Here is a 24272-nt window from a genome sequence, read left to right as displayed (position 1 = left end):
AGTCATGAGGTTTCGACGAAGAAGAATACATTATTGTTTTTTATTTATTTATTTGAGAAACAAACAGTTGTACAGATTGATACAGGTTTTTTCTTAAATTTAGACTTGGAGTTTCCTTATTTTTTACATTGCAGTCTATATAAACAACTGATATTCTGTGTGGGGATGATAACTAGAGTATGTGAATGGAAACTAAACTACCACAATGACCTTATTTTCTCTAAATATTATTTTGCAGTTTTATATGTATAATGTATTATATTTATATATTGATTTATTTAAATTTACTAGACTTATTACATGTTTGTTTATGTGGAAATCTCATCCCAGCAGTCCTGTTTACAAATATTTTAATCTATAATTCACATGCTTTAACATCAAACTTTAAATTTGCTTCTAATGTTAGGTAAATATTATTGTTGAAAACATAACCAACTAAGTTTTTGTCTGGTTAGTGATTAAGACTTGTTTTGATTAAAATACAATGTGATTCAAATGTTTAATATAGGTACATACCTGTTTAGCATAGTGGGTCTCACAAGCACAAGGTAGTTAGTTATTGTACTGTCACGCGAAAGGTAATGTAGATAACATAAATGACTTGCAAACTGCAAGCATTACGTAATATGATAATTTATCTAAGATAGAAGAGTAGAGTACCTATAGTTTGTCAGTTCCAATGGGAAATTATTCTACACAGCTGTTCGAAATATTGCTTTCCCAGTCATCTTCTAATAACAATGTGTGAAAGTTAACTTACCACTGGTTGTTGAATACAGCGACTAGCGCAGGAATTCCTCGTTTAAGGGAGAATATAATAGAAAATAAACCGAAAATAAAACGCACGCTGCTTCTACCGGTAAATTGAATTGACAACTTGGTTGATAGCGATAAATTTGACAGTTATTACTTAGCATAGACAAACTAGACGCAATGAATGAATGAAACAAATCATCAAAATATATTAAGGGCTCCATAGACCTTACCACCAAATGGCAAGTAAAGTTTTTTTTTAATTTGAACGCAGCTAAATGCTTTGTCTGTCTTATCTGTTCTGTGATCTGTCATTTTTCTTTTTTTGACGTGCCTGTCATGGCTCATGTCTGTCATGTAAGCGGAACAGCGTAGTGCAGTTACTTTGCTGCATTTACCAGTAAATAATAACTCTGAACAATCAATATTCTATCAATTCATTCTTAAAATGTATTATACTGCAAAATTCAACAAATCTAAACATGCGTGAAGCATGCTAGGTGATATCCAGCTAACCAAACGCTTAGTAGTGATCGCATTAGTTCTTGGCATTATTTTGGTTTTGAAGGAGTACGTATTTATTTATCCGCTATGAGTAGCCGTAGGGTAGCTTATTTTTACAATGCGGACGTGGGGAACTTTCACTACGGGCCGGGGCACCCGATGAAGCCGCATAGACTGTCTGTTACCCATAGTTTAGTGTTGAAGTATGGACTGCATAAGAAAATGCAGGTTTACAAGCCGTACAGGGCAAGTGCGCATGACATGTGCCGGTTTCACAGTGAAGACTACATAGAGTTCCTGGCTAACGTTACGCCGCAGAATATACAGAGTAAGTATTTGTTTACATACAACACATACTTGAAAGGAATTAAACGGTACTTGGCCTAACAAAGTAGGTTATAAGATACGTTTTCAGTGAAAATTCAATGTCCAGTAAACTAATCTGTAATTGTGGTTCCAATATATCCAAAATTAAGATAGTAGCAGTTTTACAACTATATTTTTCTCATAAATGGAACTGCAAGTGCGGATCCAGCTTCGTGCCCAGGGGGGGGTCACGTGGTAAAGCCCGGGCCCCAGGGGGGGGTCACGTGGTAAAGGCCCGGGCCCCAGGGGGGGGTCACGTGGTAAAGGCCCGGGCCCCAGGGGGGGGTCACGTGGACTATTTGTATGGCCAACTTAGGCTCCAGGGGGGGTCATGACCCCCATGACCCCCCCCCTGGATCCGCGCATGTGGAACTGCTATACAGTATTTTCTTATAATATCATGTACCGCCTTATGCATTTTTATAAATGTCCCTTATAAGATTTGTTCTTTATTATTGCTGTTTAATTTATGCATCTTGGTCTGGTCAGCATCTTTTGATCTCTTCTGTATAGAAATCAGTTTTAGTACAAAACTCATGATTGAGTTACAGTTTTCAATTGTAATATTTTAATTCCAGGTTATTCCAAAGACCTCCTCCATTACAATGTAGGAGACGACTGCCCGGTGTTTGACGGGTTGTTTGATTTCTGCTCCATGTACACTGGTGCATCTCTAGAAGGTGCTATGAAGTTGAATAATAATGTGTGTGATATCGCCATCAACTGGTCCGGTGGGCTTCATCATGCTAAGAAGTTTGAGCCTTCTGGTAAGTATCATTTTGAACCTCCGATGCAAAAACGACAGGGTGTTATAAGTTTGACGCGTCTGTCTGTCTGTCTGTGGCATCGTAGCTCCTGAACGAATAAACCGATTACGAGTTAGTTTTTTTTGTTTGAAAGCTCAGTTAGTCTGGAGTGTTCTTAGCCATGTCTCATGAAAATCGGTCCACTATGTCGCGGTTGGGGGTTTTTTTCAAAATGTTTATTTTGTGGTTAGGTTTTTAGTACTACATTGCTTCTTTCATGCCACAATACACCAACAAATATTTGTACAAATATTTATTACAATTTAAGATCTAGAAAGTAAAGAGGTGCCAGGTATTTTGAAAGGCTTAGGTAGGGGTAGGCTAGGCAAGGATAAGGAAGCTAGACTGAAAAATTTTGTTAACCTCTCGTGTGCCACGATAATTTTTTCCATTTGGTTTTCTCGTATGCAGATTCACGTTCCGGCACACGACCGCTTAAACCTCTATGTTATATTATACTCAGCGTATGCATACATAGTAAATCCCAAACCACAATATCAGTAAGTTACAATAGTTCTGACAATGTTTTAATGTCAACATTTTAATATCAACTGTTTATTGAAAAACAAACAATATAAACAACTATAAATAAACTTAGAAATAAGGAATAAATAAAATAAATTAGATTTAATTAAAATAACTTATAAATAAAAAACCTCACCCAAGTCGCTGCCACCGGGCAGTGTGCCCAGAAGGCTGGCCGCATTGCCACGTTGGATGGCAATGCTTATACGTTGAGCAAAATATTGGCCAGCCCTCTGGTCACCTGTGACGTCAATTAGGCGCGCCGCTAACTCTTTGTATAGCTGACGCGCGCTTGGCCTCCATGGCCCCAGTGTTTCCACACCAAACGCCGCAAAAATGTAACTGCTGCCAAGGGTGGCATATTTGCGGCGTTTGAGGTCTTCGGCCACAGACGCCGCATGACCGGCACCACCGCTGGTGCCCTGAAGATGGGACGGCGCAAGTGTGTCAACACACGTGGCATCCCACACCAGAGGCCGTCCCAACTTCCAAGGCACCAGAGTCATACCGTCGGGCCTCTTGCCATCGTCCCTTGCCAGACCGACTGGCTCAAGGATGGCTGGGACTTGGACACTCACAAAGGCCCTTCGGATGATATCGTTGATGCCGGCATGTCGGGGTATGCGGCCGGCGCTTCTGCCACAGGAGAGCCCATGATGCCCATGGCTATCCACCATGGTACCACAGCGGCAGCGATGGGGGACGTTAGTTGTAATCCCTAGACGCAAACATGTCGCCAGTCGGAAGGTGGAGTTGTCAAGTAAGGTGCCTATGGATGGTGAGGGTACTGCTTGCAACCACAGGCCCGACTCCCACTCCGCAGTAGCAAGAAGACGAGCTCGCTCTGCCGCGCTAGTTGACGTATCAACAAGACTATTCCGTACTAGACGGCAGAGCGGCTCGTCCCACTGCTTCTGCGAGCAGAGATTGGCAGGCGGATCTGTGTTGCCACAGGTTAGTAGCCAATACAATACAATACAATACAAATGGTTTATTCGCAGTAATATGGTTACAAAATGGTCTTATATACTAGATAGTTCTACATATTACACCTTTCCAGGCGTGCGAATTTTAAACAGTCAAGAATTCAAAATTCTTTAACTACTTATACCTAACATGCAACTTACTAACTAATGTCTTAATAATAAGAGTCCTCATTGTAAGCGAAGAACTCGTTTACTGAGTAAAATACTCTAAGAGTAAGCCATTGGTGGAGTTGAGCTTTAAATCGATTCAAAGGCAAGTTACGTAGTTCAGCAGGCAGTTGATTAAAAACTTTGATGGCCATTATGTAGGCATTCCTTCTACAGTAGTACAGATTTGTTTTCGGTAACACTAATTTTCCTTCATTCATTGTTCGTTGTACTCTGTCGCTAACTTTAGGAAATTGTTCTGGGTTTGATTTTACAAATATCGCTAACTGTTTAATGTATAGACATGGTAATGTGAGCAGTCGTAATTTCTCGAATAGAGGCTTGCATGAGTCTAATACATAGGCACCACAAATTGCTCTTAGACATTTTTTTTGCAAAATAAACAACTTGTTTACATGTACTGAATTTCCCCATAACATCAGTCCATACTGTAGGACAGACGAAACGTAGCCATGGTATGCAGTAACAGACGTTCTTGGCCTCGGTGCAATGGGCTGCCTCTATGGTGCCGAGAGAAGGAGTTAAAATGCTCTCAATCAAGCTTTGAGCATTGTGCACCGAGGATAAGAAAGCTGGGAGCGAAACACTAGAAATTTTGCGGATTAATTTTAATTACATACATGTTTTTACATACAAACCATCCTATTAGATTGCCTTTGAAACTAATCTTAAAAATGTACCTATCAAACCTCTACTAACCTGTCTTTCAACTATTCCAGGATTCTGCTACGTAAACGACATAGTCATAGCAATATTAGAACTCCTAAAATACCATCCAAGAGTACTATACATAGACATAGATGTCCACCACGGTGATGGAGTCCAGGAAGCATTCTACTTAACGGATCGAGTGATGACCGTCAGCTTCCATAAGTATGGGAACTACTTCTTCCCTGGGACGGGGGATATGTATGAGGTCGGGGCTGAGAGTGGGAGGTATTACTCGGTGAATGTGCCGTTGAAGGAGGGGATTGATGATCAGAGTTATGTTATGGTGAGTTTTTGATACATAAGTATAGGTGAAAATCTTAAGAAAGTCACCTGTTGTATGTGTGAGTGACGTGTTCGAATAGGCGTTTGTTTTGTTTGTGTTACTAATTTTAAATATGTGTTCTCTATTCAAACACGTCACTCACACATACAACAGGTGACTTTCTTAAGTTTTTCACCTATATTGTAGTGTGTGTACCACACCTTACCCACACATGTGCATAGCTTAGTATATATTGGCATGTACTTGTTATTTAAGACACATTAAACGTATACTCCATACGAAGTAGTTATCATTTACGCTCCACATCACATGGCGATCCTGCCAGTGCGGCCTTGCGCCGCACTGGCGGCGCGCTGCGCCAGCCAGTCCAGTAAATAAGTAATACGTTTTTGTGCAATACTTTGACATTTTCGAGCGGTGAAAGTGATTCAATCGACAGGACGATACATTTTGATTAAAAAGTGATCGATGAAGTTATGGTGAAAACGCGGAACTTTAAAAATAAATGTGCTCCGTCAAACAATGTAAATAGACATTCGCAGTTCCTTACAAATAAAATATAAAAGTACATGGAAAATAAAGTGCGTACCTTAGTACTGACATTCAGCAGTGAATAAAAACATTACAACTGGTGGACAGTTGTAAGTGACATGTATACAACTTATTAAAAATGGATAATTCTAAATGAATTCTCAAAGTGATGACAATAATATAGTAAGTACTTCAAAGAACTGAAAGGTGTTGTGTCCTTGATACCATGAGTCCTGCGTCATCTACGTGTGTTTGGTTCACGGGGGATCATTCCGGCAGTAAGGCGCAAAGACTGGAGCAGCAGTTGATAACTCAGTGTTTTCGATTCTTTCCAATATTTCATAACATTGCGGCGTTTTCGTACATACGAGTATCCCTTGTTTTGTTTTTATTTTTACTGTGTTTTTTTGCTACTTCTGTAATGTGAAAGAAAAAGTAAGTTAATATTAATTCGTAATAGGTGATAAAAATGTGGAAAATTATTTTGAGAATTGTTATTTTTAAGACTTAATATGCTGCTTGATGACGAAATAGTAGTTACGTATAATATGGTTAAAAGCATGGCACATGTTAATTCATCTTTTTAGCTCAATAGTAATTAATTGTATCATTTAATCTCAAATTTGCATTCTGTAATTCAAATTGTAAACTTAACAACATTATTTCTGCACTTGGATACATTCGTCATAAGGTACAGGTGGGCCGCGTCATCCGCGAGTTCCGCGACTCGTGTTCACATATAAGGTATCGGTATGTAGCTTCTGTTATTACGTCTCGAATTTCAATTTCAACATAATGCATTATTAATGTATTGTGCAATAATTTAGATTACTTCAAAATTATCGTATTTAACTTGGCAATTGCATATAATTATAATCTTACCGACTTTTGACCATATTAAACTGAAAATTAGTATTTAGAACTAGATTGTTAAGAAATAATAATGTACTTGAATGTTTCAGATTTTTTTTTCTCGGAATTGACTATAATAATTATGTTTTACGGATTTAACAATGTGTGGAAAATAAATATATTTGAGATCTAATGATGAGAGATAAAAAGTTGGATTATTTTTAAATTGGTGTAAAATGGATATGGAATTTGTTGGTATATGAAATGTTTTTGTTATTTAGGTATAGGAGTGTTCAAGTTTTGTTTTATTTTGCGACGGATTTTATGGCTAGAGGTTTTATTAATGTTGGTAATTGTATGTACTTTTAAGTAAAGGGTGGAATAGAAAAGAATGGTTTGTGTTTTGAAATTAGGTATGTGTGCGAGATTTTGGAAGTCGAGTAAACTGAAGCAGGTAAGTTTTTCAAAGAGCGACTGGTCTGATCAACCAAGGGTTGTTGAAATTCTTATTTGTTGAAGTTTTATGGTGTTGGTTTAATTGTGATTGGTAATTGAATGTTTTTTTTTAATGAGTGTTACTGAATCGATATACCTACTTATAAATATGCCTATCGTATCATCGGCAGCCCGAGAGGGGTCATGAGCGATATGGTATAGCAAGGGTACGCCAGGGTACAAGGCAGGTAGGGAATCCTTGGAGATCTGATCATGATTTGATCGAGCATCAATCGTGAAGACTCCTTGGACACATGGAAGGTTATTATGTAAGGACGTGTTAAAAGAACTGCCTGTGTGAGTAAATATATTGTATGTGTGCGCGCTTAAAAATAAATATCCTTGTATCCTGAGCAAATAAATAAATAAATATGTAAGGTCGGCCGGCCAGGTAAGTAAATGCGTTGTGTACCCTTGCCATAAAAAAGAGAAGCACGCTTTAGGTGCACAACTATATACAATGTTATTATTATAATAAACAAAATGAAGACGTCTATCAATTAAAAATAATACTTGCAAGTCAGTAAATTATGAAATAAGAAATATGATTGTTCCCAGGTACCCAGGGTTGGAATTATATACTCTTAACGTACGTTGAATTTGGATTTAAAATGTATCGACGGATACTTATTTCACTGTGGATTTTTTTTTATTTACTTAGTGTAGTTTTAAGTTTTGTGTTAAGTCTTTGATGTTGTTTACATTTTGTATTCTGGTTATTTTTATACAAATATGTATAATTGTTTATTAAACGATTCGTCATCAAAGCAAGCATAGATAACTAAGTGTATAAGTTGTATAACCTTTATAAAAATACATGGGTACCCACCCATGGTAATAACTATTGTATGGTGCCCTTAGCGTATAATGGAAATTTGTGTTTATTTTAGACAAATTTTATAAGTAAAACTTATAATTTTCATTTACCTATTGTATAAGTATCTCTTTAAAATTATTTTTTTTTATTCGTCAAATATTCTTTCTTTGAACTTCAAAGTATTTTTACTGTATGCCTAATACCTATATGTGTAAAAAAAATGATTTAATTTTGTATAAGATATACATTTCCTGAGAGCTTTTGCTTACAAAAGATACCTTTCCTTACTTTTTTTTTAATTTGTGTAATTCTTTTTTTTTGATATTTAAAAAAAATATTCCTCATAGTATAGGACAATATTTTTTTTTCTCTGAGGGGGAAGGTGTAGTGTGTGTACCACACCTTACCCACACATGTGCATAGCTTAGTATATATTGGCATGTACTTGTTATTTAAGACACATTAAACGTATACTCCATACGAAGTAGTTATCATTTACGCTCCACATCACATATAGGCACTGGTCCCACTGCGAGCTAGTAAGCTATGAGCTATCGGCTATAAAAACGAACAAAAGATAAGCACTCCCGTGTAAATAAAAGAGACACGGCGATGTTTATAGTTACTCGCCCAGCGGTGAGCTATCAAAATCGCCGTGTCTCTTTTATTTGCACGGGAGTGCTCATCTTTTGTTCGTTTTTATAGCCGATAGCTCATAGCTTACTAGCTCGCGGTGGGACCAGTGCCATATACTTCTCTTTTTATGGTAACTCAATTATTTATAGTCACGCGCGCGCCATATTACAGAAATTAAGTTTAACTTTATCCTCTCTGATTAGTGTGAATGCGCAGAACGAGGTCAATTAATAATTAAGACAAAAATATGCTATACATTACTAAATATCGTAACTCCTTTAAAAATGCCTTATCTAATATCTTGAGAACTGCCTCAACAAGTCTGTATCTGTAAGTCTGTTTGTATTCTCCATTTTTACTTTTGACAAAACTATAGATATTTTTCAAAGTTCTTCCGGTATTTACATATTGGAGATTATGAAATAGAAAATGCGCTTTTTGAGTTCAAATATTTTATAACAGTAAAACTATTATTGAGTTTTAAAAATTATACCATTTTTCCAGGTGTTCAAACCAGTGATCCAAAGTGTGATGGAGTTCTACCGTCCAACAGCTATCGTGCTACAGTGCGGCGCGGATTCTCTAGCCGGCGACAGGCTGGGGTGCTTCTCCCTGTCAACCAAGGGACATGGGGAGTGTGTCAACTTTGTGAAGACACTGAACGTTCCGACACTAGTTGTTGGTGGTGGAGGGTAAGCGTCATTACATATTACGAAAAGTGTCAATTAAACTATAGTCATGTGATATGTGATGCTGTGCTGTACTGATTCAATTACCGTCAAAGAAGCGCGGCGTGCGGTTTTATTTTTTATTTCCTTTCCATACATAATGAATGAATTAATTAGTGTGAGAGGACCTTAATCATAACATTAAAGCCAGTGTCAAGTGTCTGACGGCATATGTCAAAACCAATAACACAAGAAAGTGGTAAGGAATGCCACACACGTGTTCAGTAATTACATTTTTTTTTAATAATTTGGTAACCGTAAGAGACGACGCTAGTTTCTTAGAGAAATTAATTGTATTTGACCTAAAGAACCTTCCCTTAAAGCTACCGGAATTCAATACAAACACGGTGTATAAATAATCCTTGGTTTAATCATAGATTAAATATAACAAGATCATGTAGATGTAGTGTAGGGACGCCTGGCCGGATACAGGCGGGCTGTCGATCGCTGGTGCGTTCATTCAGCCCAATTCCCTGGAGTTGGAGCTGCAGGTTACTGTCCCGGCTGCCCTCCCACACTTCTCTCCTCAAATCTTCTTGTTTTCCTGCAGAACAGAAGGACATCTTTAAGTTCGACATCCTTGAGTTCATCTTCTCCCAAATTGTCTCTGCCGAATGTATCATATCGCGGTGCCGCATACATGATACATTCTGCTAGTAAGTGCAAGCTAGTCTCCTCCTTACCACAATGTGGACAGGATTCGTCGCTACTGATACCTATTAACTTCATATGTCTGTTGAGAGTGTTGTGTCCCGTTACGATGCCGGTCGACATTCTTAGACTATTCTTACCTAGTTTCAAAAGATACCTAGTTCTCCTTTGGTCTCTACCTTCTATCATCATCTTCGTTTGTCTACAACTGGTCTCTTTTTCCCAGTCTCTTTGTGCTTCCATCTCTTTTATCTTCTCAATGACTCCTTTCGTGACGTCAGCTGACATCGGCAGAGCCGGTTCCGGACCCAAGAATTCCGTCTCCGCCCCCGCCCTTGCCAACTCGTCCGCTTTCTCATTACCTGTAACTCCCTGGTGTCCCGGTACCCACGCAACCGTTACACTTCTATCCTTGCTTATCGAGTTGAGCTCTTCCCTACATTCTTTCACCAGGGACGAGGTCACCGATATTCTCTTCAGAGCCTTTAGCGCCGCTTGGCTATCAGTGTATATTACCACGGCTCCATCTTGTATGTCACTTTCTTTTATTATACGTGCACAGCGCGCTATGGCACATACCTCTGCTTGAAACACGCTAGTGTATCTCCCTAGTGGTATTGTCACCTTTTCTCCTAGTTTCGGGATTACTATTCTCGCCCCTGCTAACTTTGTAGAGCTTCTCCTAGAGCCCAACAAGATCATACCATCCCATACATTAAAATGCGACCGCCTACGAACGCGCTTACACTCCACCACACATAGATGGCGCCACAAAAAATGCCTTGTTGCCACCGATTATTTGTAGATTAGCATTAAGTGTCAATTCCGAGCCGTAAATCTATGTCAAAAGTGACACTTAACGCCATCTACAAGTATAATCGAAAGCTACAAGATATTTTTTTTGTGACGCCATCTATGTGTGGTGGAGTGTAAGCGCGGTCTTAGGCGGTCGCATTTTAATGTATGGGATGGTATGATCTTGTTATATTTAATTTATGGTTTAATGTAACAAAATTGTTGGCTTGTTTTATTGAAAAATGAAAACCTTTATGTCCACTAAAAGCATTTACCTACGGTGCGAATTGGTACTTATGCTAGTATTTTACATTCTGTAACGTGTTTCAGGTACACGCTCCGAAACGTGGCCCGCTGTTGGACGTACGAAACATCGCTCCTAGTTGACGAAAACATCTCAAACGAACTGCCTTTAACAGAGTATTTGGAGCTGTTCGCGCCTGACTTCCAGCTACATCCAGAAATTAGCAGGTAATGACTTCTGAGATCTAAATTGTAAATATAATCAGTAATCTTTATTTGTGAAAACATCGTCACATAATTGCCCGTGTGGTGACAGGTTAAGAATTTCACCACCCCCTTTCTTCCCGTGGTTGTCGTAGAAGTCGACTGTGGGATTTGGGCTAAATTGTGGCGTAGGCGAGAGGCTGGCAACCTGTCACTGCAATGTCACAATTTTCGATTTCTTTCAACCCTTTGATTGCCAAGAGTGGCACTGAGACTAGTAGTTTCATGTGCTCTGCCTACTCCTTTATGTGATACAGGCGTGAATGTATGTATCGTCACATAATTTCACTCACACTTAGGGTTGTAAATAGAAAAAAAACCAAATGTTTTTTTTCAGAATTATGAAAAAAAACCGAGCACCTTGGTTTTTTTTCTAAATATGGTTGTTTTTCAGGTGAAAAAATAATACGACAATAACGGTTTTTCGTGAGTTGTAACGTGTTTCAATAACAATAACGTACATTTTAATTCAGTATACAAACGTTTATTGGGGAATCCCCGATGCGGCGTGTAGCGTTGAGAGGCGGTGGTGTTGCCAACAGTAAATAGTGATAACTACAAACTACAGATTTCGTAAATGTTACTTTTATAAGACCAGAAATTAAAGTTATTTGATTAAATTCGTTTAATAGTTAACATTAAGTCTAAAAAACCGTATAAAAGTATTAACTACTTTGCAAATTTTGAGATTTCGTACTTTAGAAAAAAAACATACTCCAGAAACAAAACTGTTTTTTTTCACGGTTTTTTTTCACACTAGTAATCTTAGTTACCTATTAGATGCCATCCTTATCCATTTAAGTCTATCTTCAACAAGGAAATTCATCTGTAGAAACCAAGGACCATTTAATACTAGACTGATATAGCCCATACAAAAAAGCGTACCCCTGAAAAAAGCTTAGTTTTTGCTTTAAAACTAGATGGCGTTGTTTCGTAACCCGGGAGTGGAAAAAAACATATTTTCACACATATGTTTACTTGTTTTTATATTATACTATGAATAACTATCAAAAAACTTTATTTTAATATCAAAATATTGGCTCAAAACATAATTTTTACAAATTATATTTTTTGGTCGGCCTCGACGTAGTTGTGATCGCTTCGCTGGCTAAGTTTGTTCGCATATTGTCTAACTATTGCCAAATAAAATGACTAGATGACGTTGGTGGACTAGGAAAATGTCACATCCGTTTCGTTGTTCATTAATATAATATACTTAGGGCCAGTTGCATCAACCACATTTGACAGACACATCATCGTGATGTAGCAGGCGTCTATGGAACTTCCCATACAATAAAATTTAACAAATGTTTTAACGGTCACAGACGGTTTGGTGCAACCGGCCCTTAGTGATAATAAACCTATATGTTGAGCTCAAATACGTTCAACAAAACGCAATCATTGTGCCAACAGATGTGACATCCAGTGACATCTGACATCCATGTCACATCACAAATGTCATTGTATGATTTATTGAATATTCATAATATATGGATATTAAATATTTTAGAATCGCAGCAGCAATGCGAGTAGAGATACAGAATTAATAACTGTATAAATTAATAATTGTATGACCAATGACCTCATACATAAAATTACCAGTTTAGGTGACAGAAGGCGAATCCAATTTGTAAACATTAAATTTAATGTGCTAAGGAAAAGAATCTTTCCGATTTTCAACGGGACACGGCTGAAGGGGCGAGCTGGTTTCGACTGCGCCCATGCATCTCAATTGTCCAGAAAGTTCATTCGAAGATCATTTTGCTTATAATAATCTGAGTAATCACAGTGAATGGTTTGACAGTATTTCAGCTAACATGTAGAGAGACTTGCTAGCTTCGTCGGTCAGGCTTCGTCTTGGACACAACGCCGATAGTTAGGCCGCCAGGTGTGGCACTTTGGATTACGTTTTTATAATAAATTAATGATAGTTTGTATTGTTTTGGTAATATATTTTCTACTCGTATACTATACTCGTTTGGTACTCGTATAAACCTAAACTGAGATAATAAATGAATAAAAGGAAATAATTAGTGAAACTCTGATATAAGTAATAATTAATGAGACTAAATGCGTTTTCACATTATCCGATCCGATATCGGATGTAGGACTGATACCCCATACATTACAGGCGCTATCTTGGATTTTTTCCATTTAAATCCTTCCGACATCCGATATCGGATCGGATAATGTGAAAACGGACTAAGACAATAGATACCTTGTTAGTGTTATATACCTATGCCTATGTATATCCCACCAAAAACATTCTGTAAAAAATAGCCGTCTCGATGGAGCTGCTTGTTTATCTCTAAAAAGTAATGAAATCTACATAAAGTTCCTTACTGCGATTTATTTATTATTATAGTTAACTAGCCTTTGCCCGCGGCTTCGCTCGCGTTAAATTCGAAAATCTCTCCACAAACTTCCATCCTCCATTCTAAGGAAGTGGGGGGATATAAAAAGAGACAAAAAGTAGCCTATGTCACTTTCCATCCAGTCAACTATCTCCACTTAAAAAATCACGTCAATACGTCGCTCCGTTTTGCCGTGAAAGATGGACAAACAAACAGACACACACACTTTCCCATTTATAATATTAGTATGGATGTTGTGTGACTTGGCCGTTGAAGTGTAGCGGTGCTGGCGACAGATTGGTGCAATGGTGTCATGGAGCACCTGGTTATAAACTTCTTTATACCCTTGTGTATAAAGAAGTTTATAAGTTTCATATTCGATGGTCCGAGCTAAGGTTCGTAAAGCCATGAAGCCGAGCTGATAATCATTGACGCTAAACGCCGATCGAAACGCAGTCTGAAGTGGGTGATAAACGTACGATACGAGCAGGTATGCGTACTTATGGCTCGACCACCTTTTTCGATTGTGTGTCACCGTAAGTACGCGTAAAAACCGCTGCGCATAGTAGTCGACCATCCAACGCGTACTTGCTCGTACGCCTATCACCCACTTGACGTCGCGCCAACACGTTATGGAAAAAGCGGGTTTTCGACAACTAAGTACCAATAAGATTTTAGACATTCAAAAATCTTCAATAAACTGTTTCGGTCGCACTCGTTCAAATATAGGATAGGATTGGTATGAGCGAGACGGTCAGGAGATTGATTGTCAACATGATATCTATCATAAACACCGTTCGAAATGGCCTCATTAAAATCTAAATTTTAAATATATTGAAAGTAATATTACTAATCATTGACGTCACGCTCAAAATGAAAGAGATAGAAAATTTGACAGTATGGTACTCTTTTGCATGATTGTCATAATTCAAAATAAGAACGATGGTTTGCGTTGTAAACAGGGACTGAAACATGACACGGGCCCCTAGCGTCATCTATATACTTTTCACTGTATCACTTGTAATGCCGTTGAACTACCGCGTGCGTATTTTAAAAAAAAAACGACATTTTTATTCAAATGACACTCTTAGTGACATCTAGTGACATAGATTTACGGCTGCCAACGGGGTACGGTATTTAGTATGGACTCTGCTGGTCCTTTATAATCGTCCTTGGTAGAAACTTTTCTCAGAGAATCCGTCCCACCAGCTCTCAGCCCAGCTAAAATGACTCTGAAGATTCAACATACAGTGCGATTAAAATCAGTTAACTGTTCGGCGTTTACCCTTCGGCTTCGGCTGTTATCGGGATCGCATAAGTGCGAGCAAGATAGATATAAAACCTGAATCGTTAACTATTGTAAATTGTACTGTAATGAGTTTTTTTTAAATTAGTAGTATAGAAAGTTCCTCTAATCTTTATGAAATTGAAAACTATGCGTAGACAATTAGAATGGCATTTCGCACATCAAGATAACCACAAAATTAAAATTTTGAAAATCCCCCGACCGTGACATAGTGGACCGATTTACTAAGAACACTCCCGACTAACTCAGCTTTCAGACAAAAAAACTAAATCAAAATTGGTTCATCCGTTCGGAAGCTACGATGCCACAGACAGACACACACACACACAGACAGACAGACACGTCAAACTTATAACACCCCTTCGTTTTTGCGTCGGGGGTTAAAAATAAATCAAACACTCTGTAAGAATTTTTTTTTTTTTCAGCACGAACAACGCCAACAGTAAGCAGTATCTAGAAGCTATAACAAAATACACGTACGACAACCTCAGGATGTGTCAACATTCGCCAGCTGTCCAGATGTCACACGTGCCAGGTATTTTATTACATTTTCATAGAATAAACGTTAATACTTATTTGTTATACAAGGGTGCAAAGTTGTATTTTAACGCCGAGCGTGGAATTGTAAAAACGAGCAAGTGAAAGGAGTCTATAGTTGAAACACGAGCGAGCATGTGATTCGAAAATAGAATCCTGAACTTGGCGAGTTTTTCAACACACGAGAAATAAAATACATTTGCACCCGTGTGTAACACAAAACTTTTCCCCTCACTATAGCGAGGAAACTTAAAAAAAACGCGTTTATCACTGCTTCCAGTAGTCCCACAGGTAGTAACATCTTCATCACTAGATTAACCCACTTTTATCAATTTTAAAGCAGAAAATTTGGCTATATTCAAGGTCAAATTACTTTATCCATCTCCATTTCTACAGAGCCACTTCCTTGGCGATCGGAGGTTGTCGGCACATACTCTAAAGATCCCCAGAATAATGGATTCGTTATTGGTTTATTAGAAAGAGAATAATATTTCTTCCATGTAGTGAAAACGCCACTGCACTATATGTCTTAAATCGAATAGAAATAACCTAGAACATTTCATAACCATGTTTGAATATCACACACTACTCTCATCATTCCAGGCGACTTCTTCCCCGAAGATTACAAAATAAAGGACGAGCCAGACCCAGACATCCGGATCAGTCAAGAAGAGTCCGATAAGATGGTGGAACCCAAGAATGAGTTCTATGATGGAGACAACGATAATGATAAGGAAACTGTGGTTAAGGAGGAGCCATAGCAGGCTAATGGATATATGCATTATAAGAAGAAGTTTATGTAAATACTGATATACTAGAGGTACTTATGTTTTCTAACTATCCGGAAGACTTTAAGTTCACTGTGACTTTCTACAAGTCCGTTGGCCTTCGGAGACATGAGACACCAATTGTGTTGCTTAATTTCAAACCTGGGTAAATCCATTCTGCTTTAAGTTTGAATATATAAAAAATATAATATGATCTGAAAGATAATCAACCTTATAGCAGAATGTATTTACCCAGTTTTGAAGTTAAGCGACACAATTACGGATTATAAGAAGAAATTCATGTATATATATTCCATTCCGAAAGTTTTTAGTACATAACCACCTGCAAGACTTAAGGTCCTTGAGAAGTTTTTTGATAAATCTATTTGGCTAAAGCCAAAACGTGCTTCTAAGTTTTAGCTTTGATGATGATGATTACATCCTGTTGCCCCTCATCGGGGACACAGGGCTCTTAGGAAGGATTTCCACTTGTCCCGCTCCCCGCGGCCTCCTCCAGGCCCCGCCGAGTTCGGTTCGGGTCCAGGTAGTTCGCGGGCCCTTGATCTGAGAATATTCCAAGTCAACCCTTGCTTGGACAAGTTTTAGTTTTAGACCATATCATTTTTTTATATAGGTCTTTATCTAATGATCTAGGCTGTGCAGTGCCTGTCAAAAAAACTAATGTAAACTAAGCTGTAGATAATTAGTTATACAGGTAAGAATTAGCAGTGCGTTACGAAATAATGAATAATCCAGAAGAGAGGTAAGTCGATTCAGTTTAATAAAACGATTCGGTAGGAGCACAGTAAGCAGACGAATCGTTCGAAACTAGGGATGTACCGACTAGTCGGGAAAGCCGACTATCCGGCCACATTTGTAGTCAGCGATTAGTCGGCAAAAAAGGCCGATTAGTCGGCACTTCATTTCTGATAGAAAAACAGAACATAACTAAATTATCAGCTGAAAATTATGGTTGTATTATGTACCTATTCGTAATTCCTTTCTTTACAGATATTTGTTTTGATAATCATCACAGAAATAAATTTCCTACCTAGGATTATCGATTTCATAAGCAGGATCACTACGCATTAAGCCAAGTTTGTTGAAAATGTAAAATGTATATATGTAACTATTGTCATGAACCTTTGAACCTGTTAAAAATCATGAAAAGCGCCAAAACGAAGGACCAAAAATGATATTCAAAATGAAAATTTAGTCAAAAATTATGGTTTGGCCGATTAATCGGCCACCCAAGCGCCGACTAGTCGGCCAAATCAATAGTCGGTACATCCCTATTCGAAACGCAAGGTAACTGATAAAAATAATTTAGTAAATCCCCGTCATAAGTGTTTCTGGTAGCAATCTGCATGTGCAGTGGGGAGGGAGCTACTGTGTTTAGTGATAAGAATGTCTAATAATGTTATCGCGATTAACATGTGTTCGGCAAGACCATTGCTGACAAAATACTTTTTCTCAAACATGCAATGAAATATTGTCTTTACGTTCCTTAAAATGGGCTGGGAAGTATCGCTTTTTGGGCGCAACAACTCGAGAGGACTGTAAAGGGATTTCATATTATTTTTTAGGCCTAGGCCTGCAAAGTAACTTTTTTATAAAATATTGTCCTTTAGAGCATTTTTTATTTATTTCATTGTATGTTTGAGAAAAGCACTATACATGCCTCGGCGTGAAAACGGATTCCCGGCCTCGTATCCCTATCCGGCCTCGCTCGCACGCTCGCTCGGCCGTATATACGCACTTGGCCGGAAATCCTCATTTTCCCGGCCTCTGATGTAATGTACTATTGTCACAACAATAAGCCGCCGTAAACAAATGCTATAAGATAAGAGGTGATGAGCTGTACGCAATACTATCTGCATTCTCTGCCGTCAGTTTTAAGGCAATTCAATAGGGCACGGTTAAATTGATAAAAATGCCTCATTTTATTAAAGTAAGAAACATGTGTCATACCTTTTCTGAATTTGCATAAAATGCTTAATTTAATGACGTCATTTGTTTGTACCCTTTCTAATAAAAAATAACGTGGGAGGTGGTCAAAGTTGAAATTAACGTTTTTGTGGTAGTTCGTCAAATCTAATGATCTTTTATTAGCATTTATCATGAATTACTAACAAAATAAGACATCTGGCATCTTAATTAACTATTCATGATTTGATACACACCAAAAAATAACTTCTAGAGGATTTAAATCGGATGCTAGAACTAAACATGTAACGCGAAAGCCGATTCTGAAAAAAAAAAACAACACAAAATATTTTGGAAATAACTCGAAAACGGTGAACATTTTACTGAGGTCATGTTAGGTTGGTTAGGCCCAGGATTCATATTGCTTGACCGTACTTTTGTGGCAATGCAGCACGGGAAGCATGGTCGCGCGATAGACGATAAAATAGCATGCTTCCCGTGCTGGGGTGTTAACACAGAGAACCTCCTATAGAGTGGCAATCTTGTATATTTTGTTCGCGATACGAGTCACCAGTGTTTGGGGTGCGAGGAGCGGGCGTGGAATGTGTTAAGCGCGCTGTGATTGGCCGTTTCAAGGACGGCGGGCAGTCGCGCCAGATGAAAAGAGACAGAAGTATGACTGTCCCTCTACTGACGCGTAAGTGGCCAATGTAAGTTGACCTATGCCGGCTCTGAATAAATTATAAATATGACTTATTTGTGGAATGTAATGCCGTCTGTTTTTAAATTTGAGCTTCTTGTTAACTTTCCACACCATTTCACACTACAGGTGGACATCTTTAAGGCATCAAAATACCCTTTTCCAATTTTTTATTGCGAAAAACACGCGCTGCTTTCGGGTCTGTTACTTGGTCGATACTGATCGGGCACGGCAAGCGCCCGCGCTTATATCAGTGCAAATACTAGGAAGGCTGGCGACCGCGAGTCGTCTTGTAATGGATGTCTATAGGGGTTGGTCTGTGGGTGTTAACCAATAGTTTTGCTGGCTGTACTTTTAAGTAGGTATTATATTTGTACTTAGATTAATATTTGCCTACAATGTAGGAAAAGATTATATGTTTTATAAACATGGATGTGGAAGTAGGTAATTTTATTTAAGATTATTAGATGATATTGAGCTTTGTTTATTCCATTATTTGAAAATGATAAATAAATCAGAATTATGAAATCTGTAAATAAAAATGTTTAGAATAAGATGAAACAAATTATAATTTTACAATAACTACGTTGTTTTATTTTCTGTGAAATCTCACATTGGCGCCTAAATTAAAAACGAGATTTGGTTCTATCATTATATAAAGAGGGAATTTTTGGTTGAAAATTACTTAAATTGGGATTACCTACTGTATCAAACACATCATCTATATTAGACTTATCTTTCACTTAACATCAAAATAATGTGATGAAAGGATCACAGTTTCAACACATCGTACCTATGCTGCAGGCACGGATCCGTGCGTAAAATGAGTATAGTGCATTAGGGTAATTCTGAAAGTCATCTAATTACGAAAGTCACTTAAAAATCACCATTATTTCCATCACATCACGATTCCCCTTTCGGAATTACCAAGCATTTTTGTCATTCGGAATTACCCTAATGCACCATAATCTTTTAGTATTTTTTCCCGCATTTTCGTATGCTGATACGAGGGGTTAAGGGTAGGGTTGTAAAAAAACGGTTTTTTTTCTGGCTTAAAAAAAAAACATGAAAAAAAACCGTGAAAAAAAACAGTTTTTTTTCTGGAGTAGGTATGTTTTTTTTCTAAAGTACGAAATCTCAAAATTTGCAAAGTAGTTAATACTTTTATACGGTTTTTTAGACTTAATGTTAACTATTAAACGAATTTAATCAAATAACTTTAATTTCTGGTCTTATAAAAGTAACATTTACGAAATCTGTAGTTTGTAGTTATCACTATTTACTGTTGGCAACACCACCGCCTCTCCACGCTACACGCCGCATCGGGGATTCCCCAATAAACGTTTGAATACTGAATTAAAATGTACGTTATTGTTATTGAAACACGTTACAACTAACGAAAAACCGTTATTGTCGTATTATTTGTTCATCTGAAAAAAAACCATATTCAGAAAAAAAACCGAGCACCTTGGTTTTTTTTCATGTTTTTTCTCATAATTCTGAAAAAAAAACATTTGGTTTTTTTTCTATTTACAACCCTAGTTAAGGGATACACCACAGAATAAAGTAAAACCGCATTTCTTGATAAAAAGTTTATTATAAAATAAACTACATAATTACTTACAAATACTCAATAGCTACCTAACTTTAAGTCTAAGTTATTCTCGTTAATGTACCTATGTACTTCACTCATGTCCTCTGTAAAGTCTACAGTGAACATTTGAAGTTTTTCACAACTCTGAATAATCTGTTTCACTACAGACTTAGATATTTCTAAAGTACAATCCAACCATAAGTAATTCAAGTTACTAAAACTACCTTTCTCCAATAAATGTAGCATTGTTTGATCCACATTGATTTTCGTTTGATATTTCAGTACTAGTTTTTGTAAATTTTGAGTGCACTCAAGGAAGAAGGATAATATGTGGTCTATGTTGAAGTTCTCGTTGCCTATGGTGAAGTTCCGAAGTTCGCTGAACATTTTGCTTGGTCGCCGGAAATATCGAGGTATTACTAAACATTTCGACTGAGTCATTATACAGAGCGATGAGAGGTTAGGACAGCAAGTGCCCAAAGACAGGACAGCATCCAATGTTAGCGAATGATCAATTTCCCATAGAGAGAAATGCGTCAAATAAACACCTTTCACCTGCAGAAGCTGCTGCATTGAGTCTGTATAAGAAAAAAACGACAAATCCAACCTGTTTAACCTTAAATCACTAATGGAAATCTGTTCCAATATAGCATCTTTATCGTGCTCTGACAAATGTGTTACCGACAACTCTTTGAGACGAGGACAAATTTTAATCAACTTCCTAATCCCGTCAGCTGAAGCGAAATGGCAGTTTATTTTCCTTAGACTCAAAGGCCCGATGTCCACTACTGTACCAATCATCGTTGACCCAATATCACAGGATTCTATCCTTAATTCTTCTAAATAGGGAAGCTCACTAACTAGCATTATTATTCCAGCTTGCGACACACATCTACCTACACGGTTAGCTCGTTCATTCCTCGGTGGATCCATGGCAAGAATCCTCAACTGCTTCAAGTTCGTGATTGAACGGAGTCCTGCATCAGAGACATTTCTGATTAGCACAGAAGCATTAAAGAGAGACTTACAAATATCAACCCGTGACACAATATTAATTTCCTCTAACGACGGACAGCTCACTCCAATAATCTGAAGTATTTCATCCGTACAAATGAATTTGAGATCTAGGATAACCAAGCGGCTGAAGTTTGGAAGAGTTTCTATCCAGAATGCCTGAGGAATGCCGTTATCTAGGTCACATTTACGGAAGACAGTCAGGTTGGGGTGTGTGAGGATGTGGAGCTGGACTCGAGGGTCACCGCGGTATTGGCAGCATGTTCTTTCAGAACAGAGGACATCAAATAACCTGGAAAAGAAAAGTTATTAATGAACAATACATTATGAAGTTAATTTGTTTAATCTTTACAGTACACAAGTACAGCTTAAGTAACTTTTTTAGGGTTCCATACCAAAAAGGTACAAAAGGAAGCCTTGGTGCGAGTGAGTCTGTTCGTATGTCTGTCTGTCACATTACTATTTTACTTTTCAGTAGTTATCACAATGATTTTATACACATTAACTGCATCAATTAGTGTAACTTTTAATTGCTGCAGTGAAGGTTAATTGGGTACAATAGCGATTTGAAAAAATAAACAACTAAGAAATGATTGAATACGCTGAAATGTTTTATTGCATTAAGTAGGTACTTTAATTTACATTATAGGTGCTTTTTAGTGAAAATATTACCAAACGATTTCAACAATACAGTTCAATTCTGCATAATAAACAAAGACATGACAAGTACAAGGTATTTATGTAAGGGGGCACCAAAATTTAGTTATTTGTTTATAGATTGACCTTCACAAACAATGCTTGTAAATGTAACATGATACCGTCCCGTTTGGTGACATTTTCAATTTAAATTCCCACTCACCTGGCTGGAAGCATCGACATCAACTGGCATTTCAACGCGATCGCCTCAGCCTCACATTCGTGAAAATTATTCTCCGGACTATTCTTTTCAATAACATAACAAGCGGAATTAATTAAACTAATACAGTTTCTAATGCAGATTTTAAACAAACTATTTGGCTGTTTTCGAGGCGACATTGCTATGTGGTTTGGACATCAAGGGACTATTCAATTACGCGACGATTTTAACTTTCACTTATGATTAGAAAAGGAAAATGAAGAGATTCCGGCATTTAAGGATAGAAATTTCTCAATTTCCTCATGTAAATCAGAATTGTTTCATCCAGGTTATTGTTTAAGTTTGGCCAATTCCATTCAACTTTCAACTCATTCAATGTTATTGTATTGATTGGTTCTTTTGACATTGACAGGATTACAAATTCATTCATTCCTCAGGGCTTTATACACCGTACAACAATTAATACATTCGGCATTTTGATTCAAACCGTACAAAGGAAACAAGCAATAATAAATATAATATAATTTCATTACATTATAATTATATTACCTTAATGTGTCTTTACCAAGATTTTAGACATTCCCAGTAATCTGCGGATGTACTGGGAATATCTAAAATGAACGGCTGAATTGAACGCATCCAAACATTTTTTTTATGGCAATCCCAAAGACCTTTACAGGGGACAGCTCAATCACATTTTTTGCCATACGAAATTAAACCTTATTACTGAAACAGAAAGTCGATCGTATCAGACTAGTGAAAACGGTCCACATGAGAGGGCATTGTTTGGGCTGGTGTCCCTCTCGCACGTGTTGCCAGTGTTAATGAGGTTCCCATATTAGTAGTATTTTTATCTGTATATTACCTGACTTTATAACTTCTTATTTTATTTGAATGTTATATTCAAACTAGGGTTTCGATATATTTCAAAAAATTTGAAAATAATTATAATGTAATTATTTTGATGCCAGTAAATCAAAGATTTGTATAATTAAAAAATACTTTCAATTGGGTGTTAGTAGATTTAGTAGTAACTTTGAAAATTGACTGGTATCCCCAATTTATGACAGTGATGACGTCACTGAATAATGTTGACATTGTCAGCAAGTGCGAGAGGGACACCAGCCCAAACAATTACCTCTCATGTGGACACACTTTTTGACCTAACTAAACAATCTAGTTTAATAATTCTAAATCTATGGGCAATCCTGGCTGACAATTGTCATTGCCTCCCAAAAAGGCGCGAACTAGAAAAAGTAAAGTGATCGTGATCTGCTCCATAAATCTTATAATATTAGCATTTACGCTGTTTATATTTCATTTATCTGGTGAGGACTACTTTTATTAATTTATTATTGGTTTCACGTCATTAATTAGGTAATAAGATTTTAACTTAAAATAAAGTTACGTTTAGTACTGCAAGCATCGGCTAACGAAGTAACGAAAGAAAGGACCAATAAAACAAATGTTTGTTTTAAATGTATCTTTATTCTCATCGCTTTTTCATGAGTTGATGCCTAATTCTAAATACAATTTTAATTAAATTTTCGTCATAGATATCTATCTCACTAAGTGCTTTTATTATCATTTAATAATATTCTTAGGTAAGTATCATAATTATTTATTACAGTATTTTTCTATTCAGAATCTATCGTACCATTAATTGGGCTTGTTATAATAAACATTAATCATATTATAAGTATCTGTTTATTCGGAAATATAGTATAACTAACGTTGTGCTACGTTACGTTACAAAAATGATCATAATTTTCATAACATCATAAGTAGGTAGGTACTAAATATATGTATAAATTGTACCCAGTTCCTTTCTCCTGTAATCTATTTTAAAATATGTTAATTATTAAAATTCGGTTTTTGGCCTATGTGAAAATAAATATAACCTATCCTAGTTTGGCGTTTAGGTACCTACTTTTACTGTGTTTTTTAGATACTAGAAAATTAGATCACTAGTCATTGAGAAAATCGTAAATTTCAATCATTTCAGTGGCCATTCTACCTAATCTACAAAAAATTCAGTTTGTGAAGTCGATAAGGCCAATACAAGTAAGTGTGCCATACGGGGATAAAAATGTGCCCGGCATTT

At 37.2% G+C, this 24272-nt stretch overlaps 2 protein-coding genes across 2 annotated transcripts; one reads left to right on the top strand and one right to left on the bottom strand.

Moving 5' to 3' along the window:
* The first annotated feature begins 1093 nt into the window (after positions 1-1093).
* LOC125236286 (histone deacetylase 3) lies at positions 1094-16996 on the top strand. The gene is made up of 7 exons (XM_048143015.1): positions 1094-1585; positions 2202-2390; positions 4828-5102; positions 8938-9125; positions 10938-11078; positions 15200-15309; positions 15915-16996. The coding sequence occupies exons 1-7, from the start codon at positions 1345-1347 to the stop codon at positions 16070-16072; spliced, it is 1302 nt and encodes a 433-aa protein (XP_047998972.1). The 5' UTR covers positions 1094-1344; the 3' UTR covers positions 16073-16996.
* A 3291-nt stretch (positions 16997-20287) lies between these two features.
* On the bottom strand, positions 20288-22511 carry LOC125236472. The gene is made up of 2 exons (XM_048143287.1): positions 22172-22511; positions 20288-21604 (listed from the first exon to the last, which is right to left on the bottom strand). Exons 1-2 carry the CDS (start codon positions 22345-22347, stop codon positions 20335-20337), a joined length of 1446 nt encoding a protein of 481 aa, XP_047999244.1. The 5' UTR covers positions 22348-22511; the 3' UTR covers positions 20288-20334.
* Positions 22512-24272: the final 1761 nt, after the last annotated feature.

This window comes from Leguminivora glycinivorella, chromosome 19, assembly GCF_023078275.1.
Source record: "Leguminivora glycinivorella isolate SPB_JAAS2020 chromosome 19, LegGlyc_1.1, whole genome shotgun sequence".
Lineage (NCBI taxonomy): Eukaryota > Metazoa > Arthropoda > Insecta > Lepidoptera > Tortricidae > Leguminivora > Leguminivora glycinivorella.
The sequence above is the reverse complement of the archived record's forward strand: the minus strand, read 5'-3'. Positions and strand labels throughout refer to the sequence as shown.

Excerpts from the sequence above, each read along its gene's own strand:
- LOC125236286 (XM_048143015.1), top strand. The coding sequence starts at position 1,345 with ATGAGTAGCCGTAGGGTAGCTTATTTTTACAATGCGGACGTGGGGAAC. Across the intron at positions 5,103-8,937 it reads ATGATCAGAGTTATGTTATG|GTGTTCAAACCAGTGATCCA; the intron begins GTGAGTTTTTGA and ends CCATTTTTCCAG. Across the intron at positions 11,079-15,199 it reads CTACATCCAGAAATTAGCAG|CACGAACAACGCCAACAGTA; the intron begins GTAATGACTTCT and ends TTTTTTTTTCAG.
- LOC125236472 (XM_048143287.1), bottom strand. The coding sequence starts at position 22,347 with ATGTCGCCTCGAAAACAGCCAAATAGTTTGTTTAAAATCTGCATTAGA. Across the intron at positions 21,605-22,171 it reads ATGTCGATGCTTCCAGCCAG|GTTATTTGATGTCCTCTGTT; the intron begins GTGAGTGGGAAT and ends TTTCTTTTCCAG.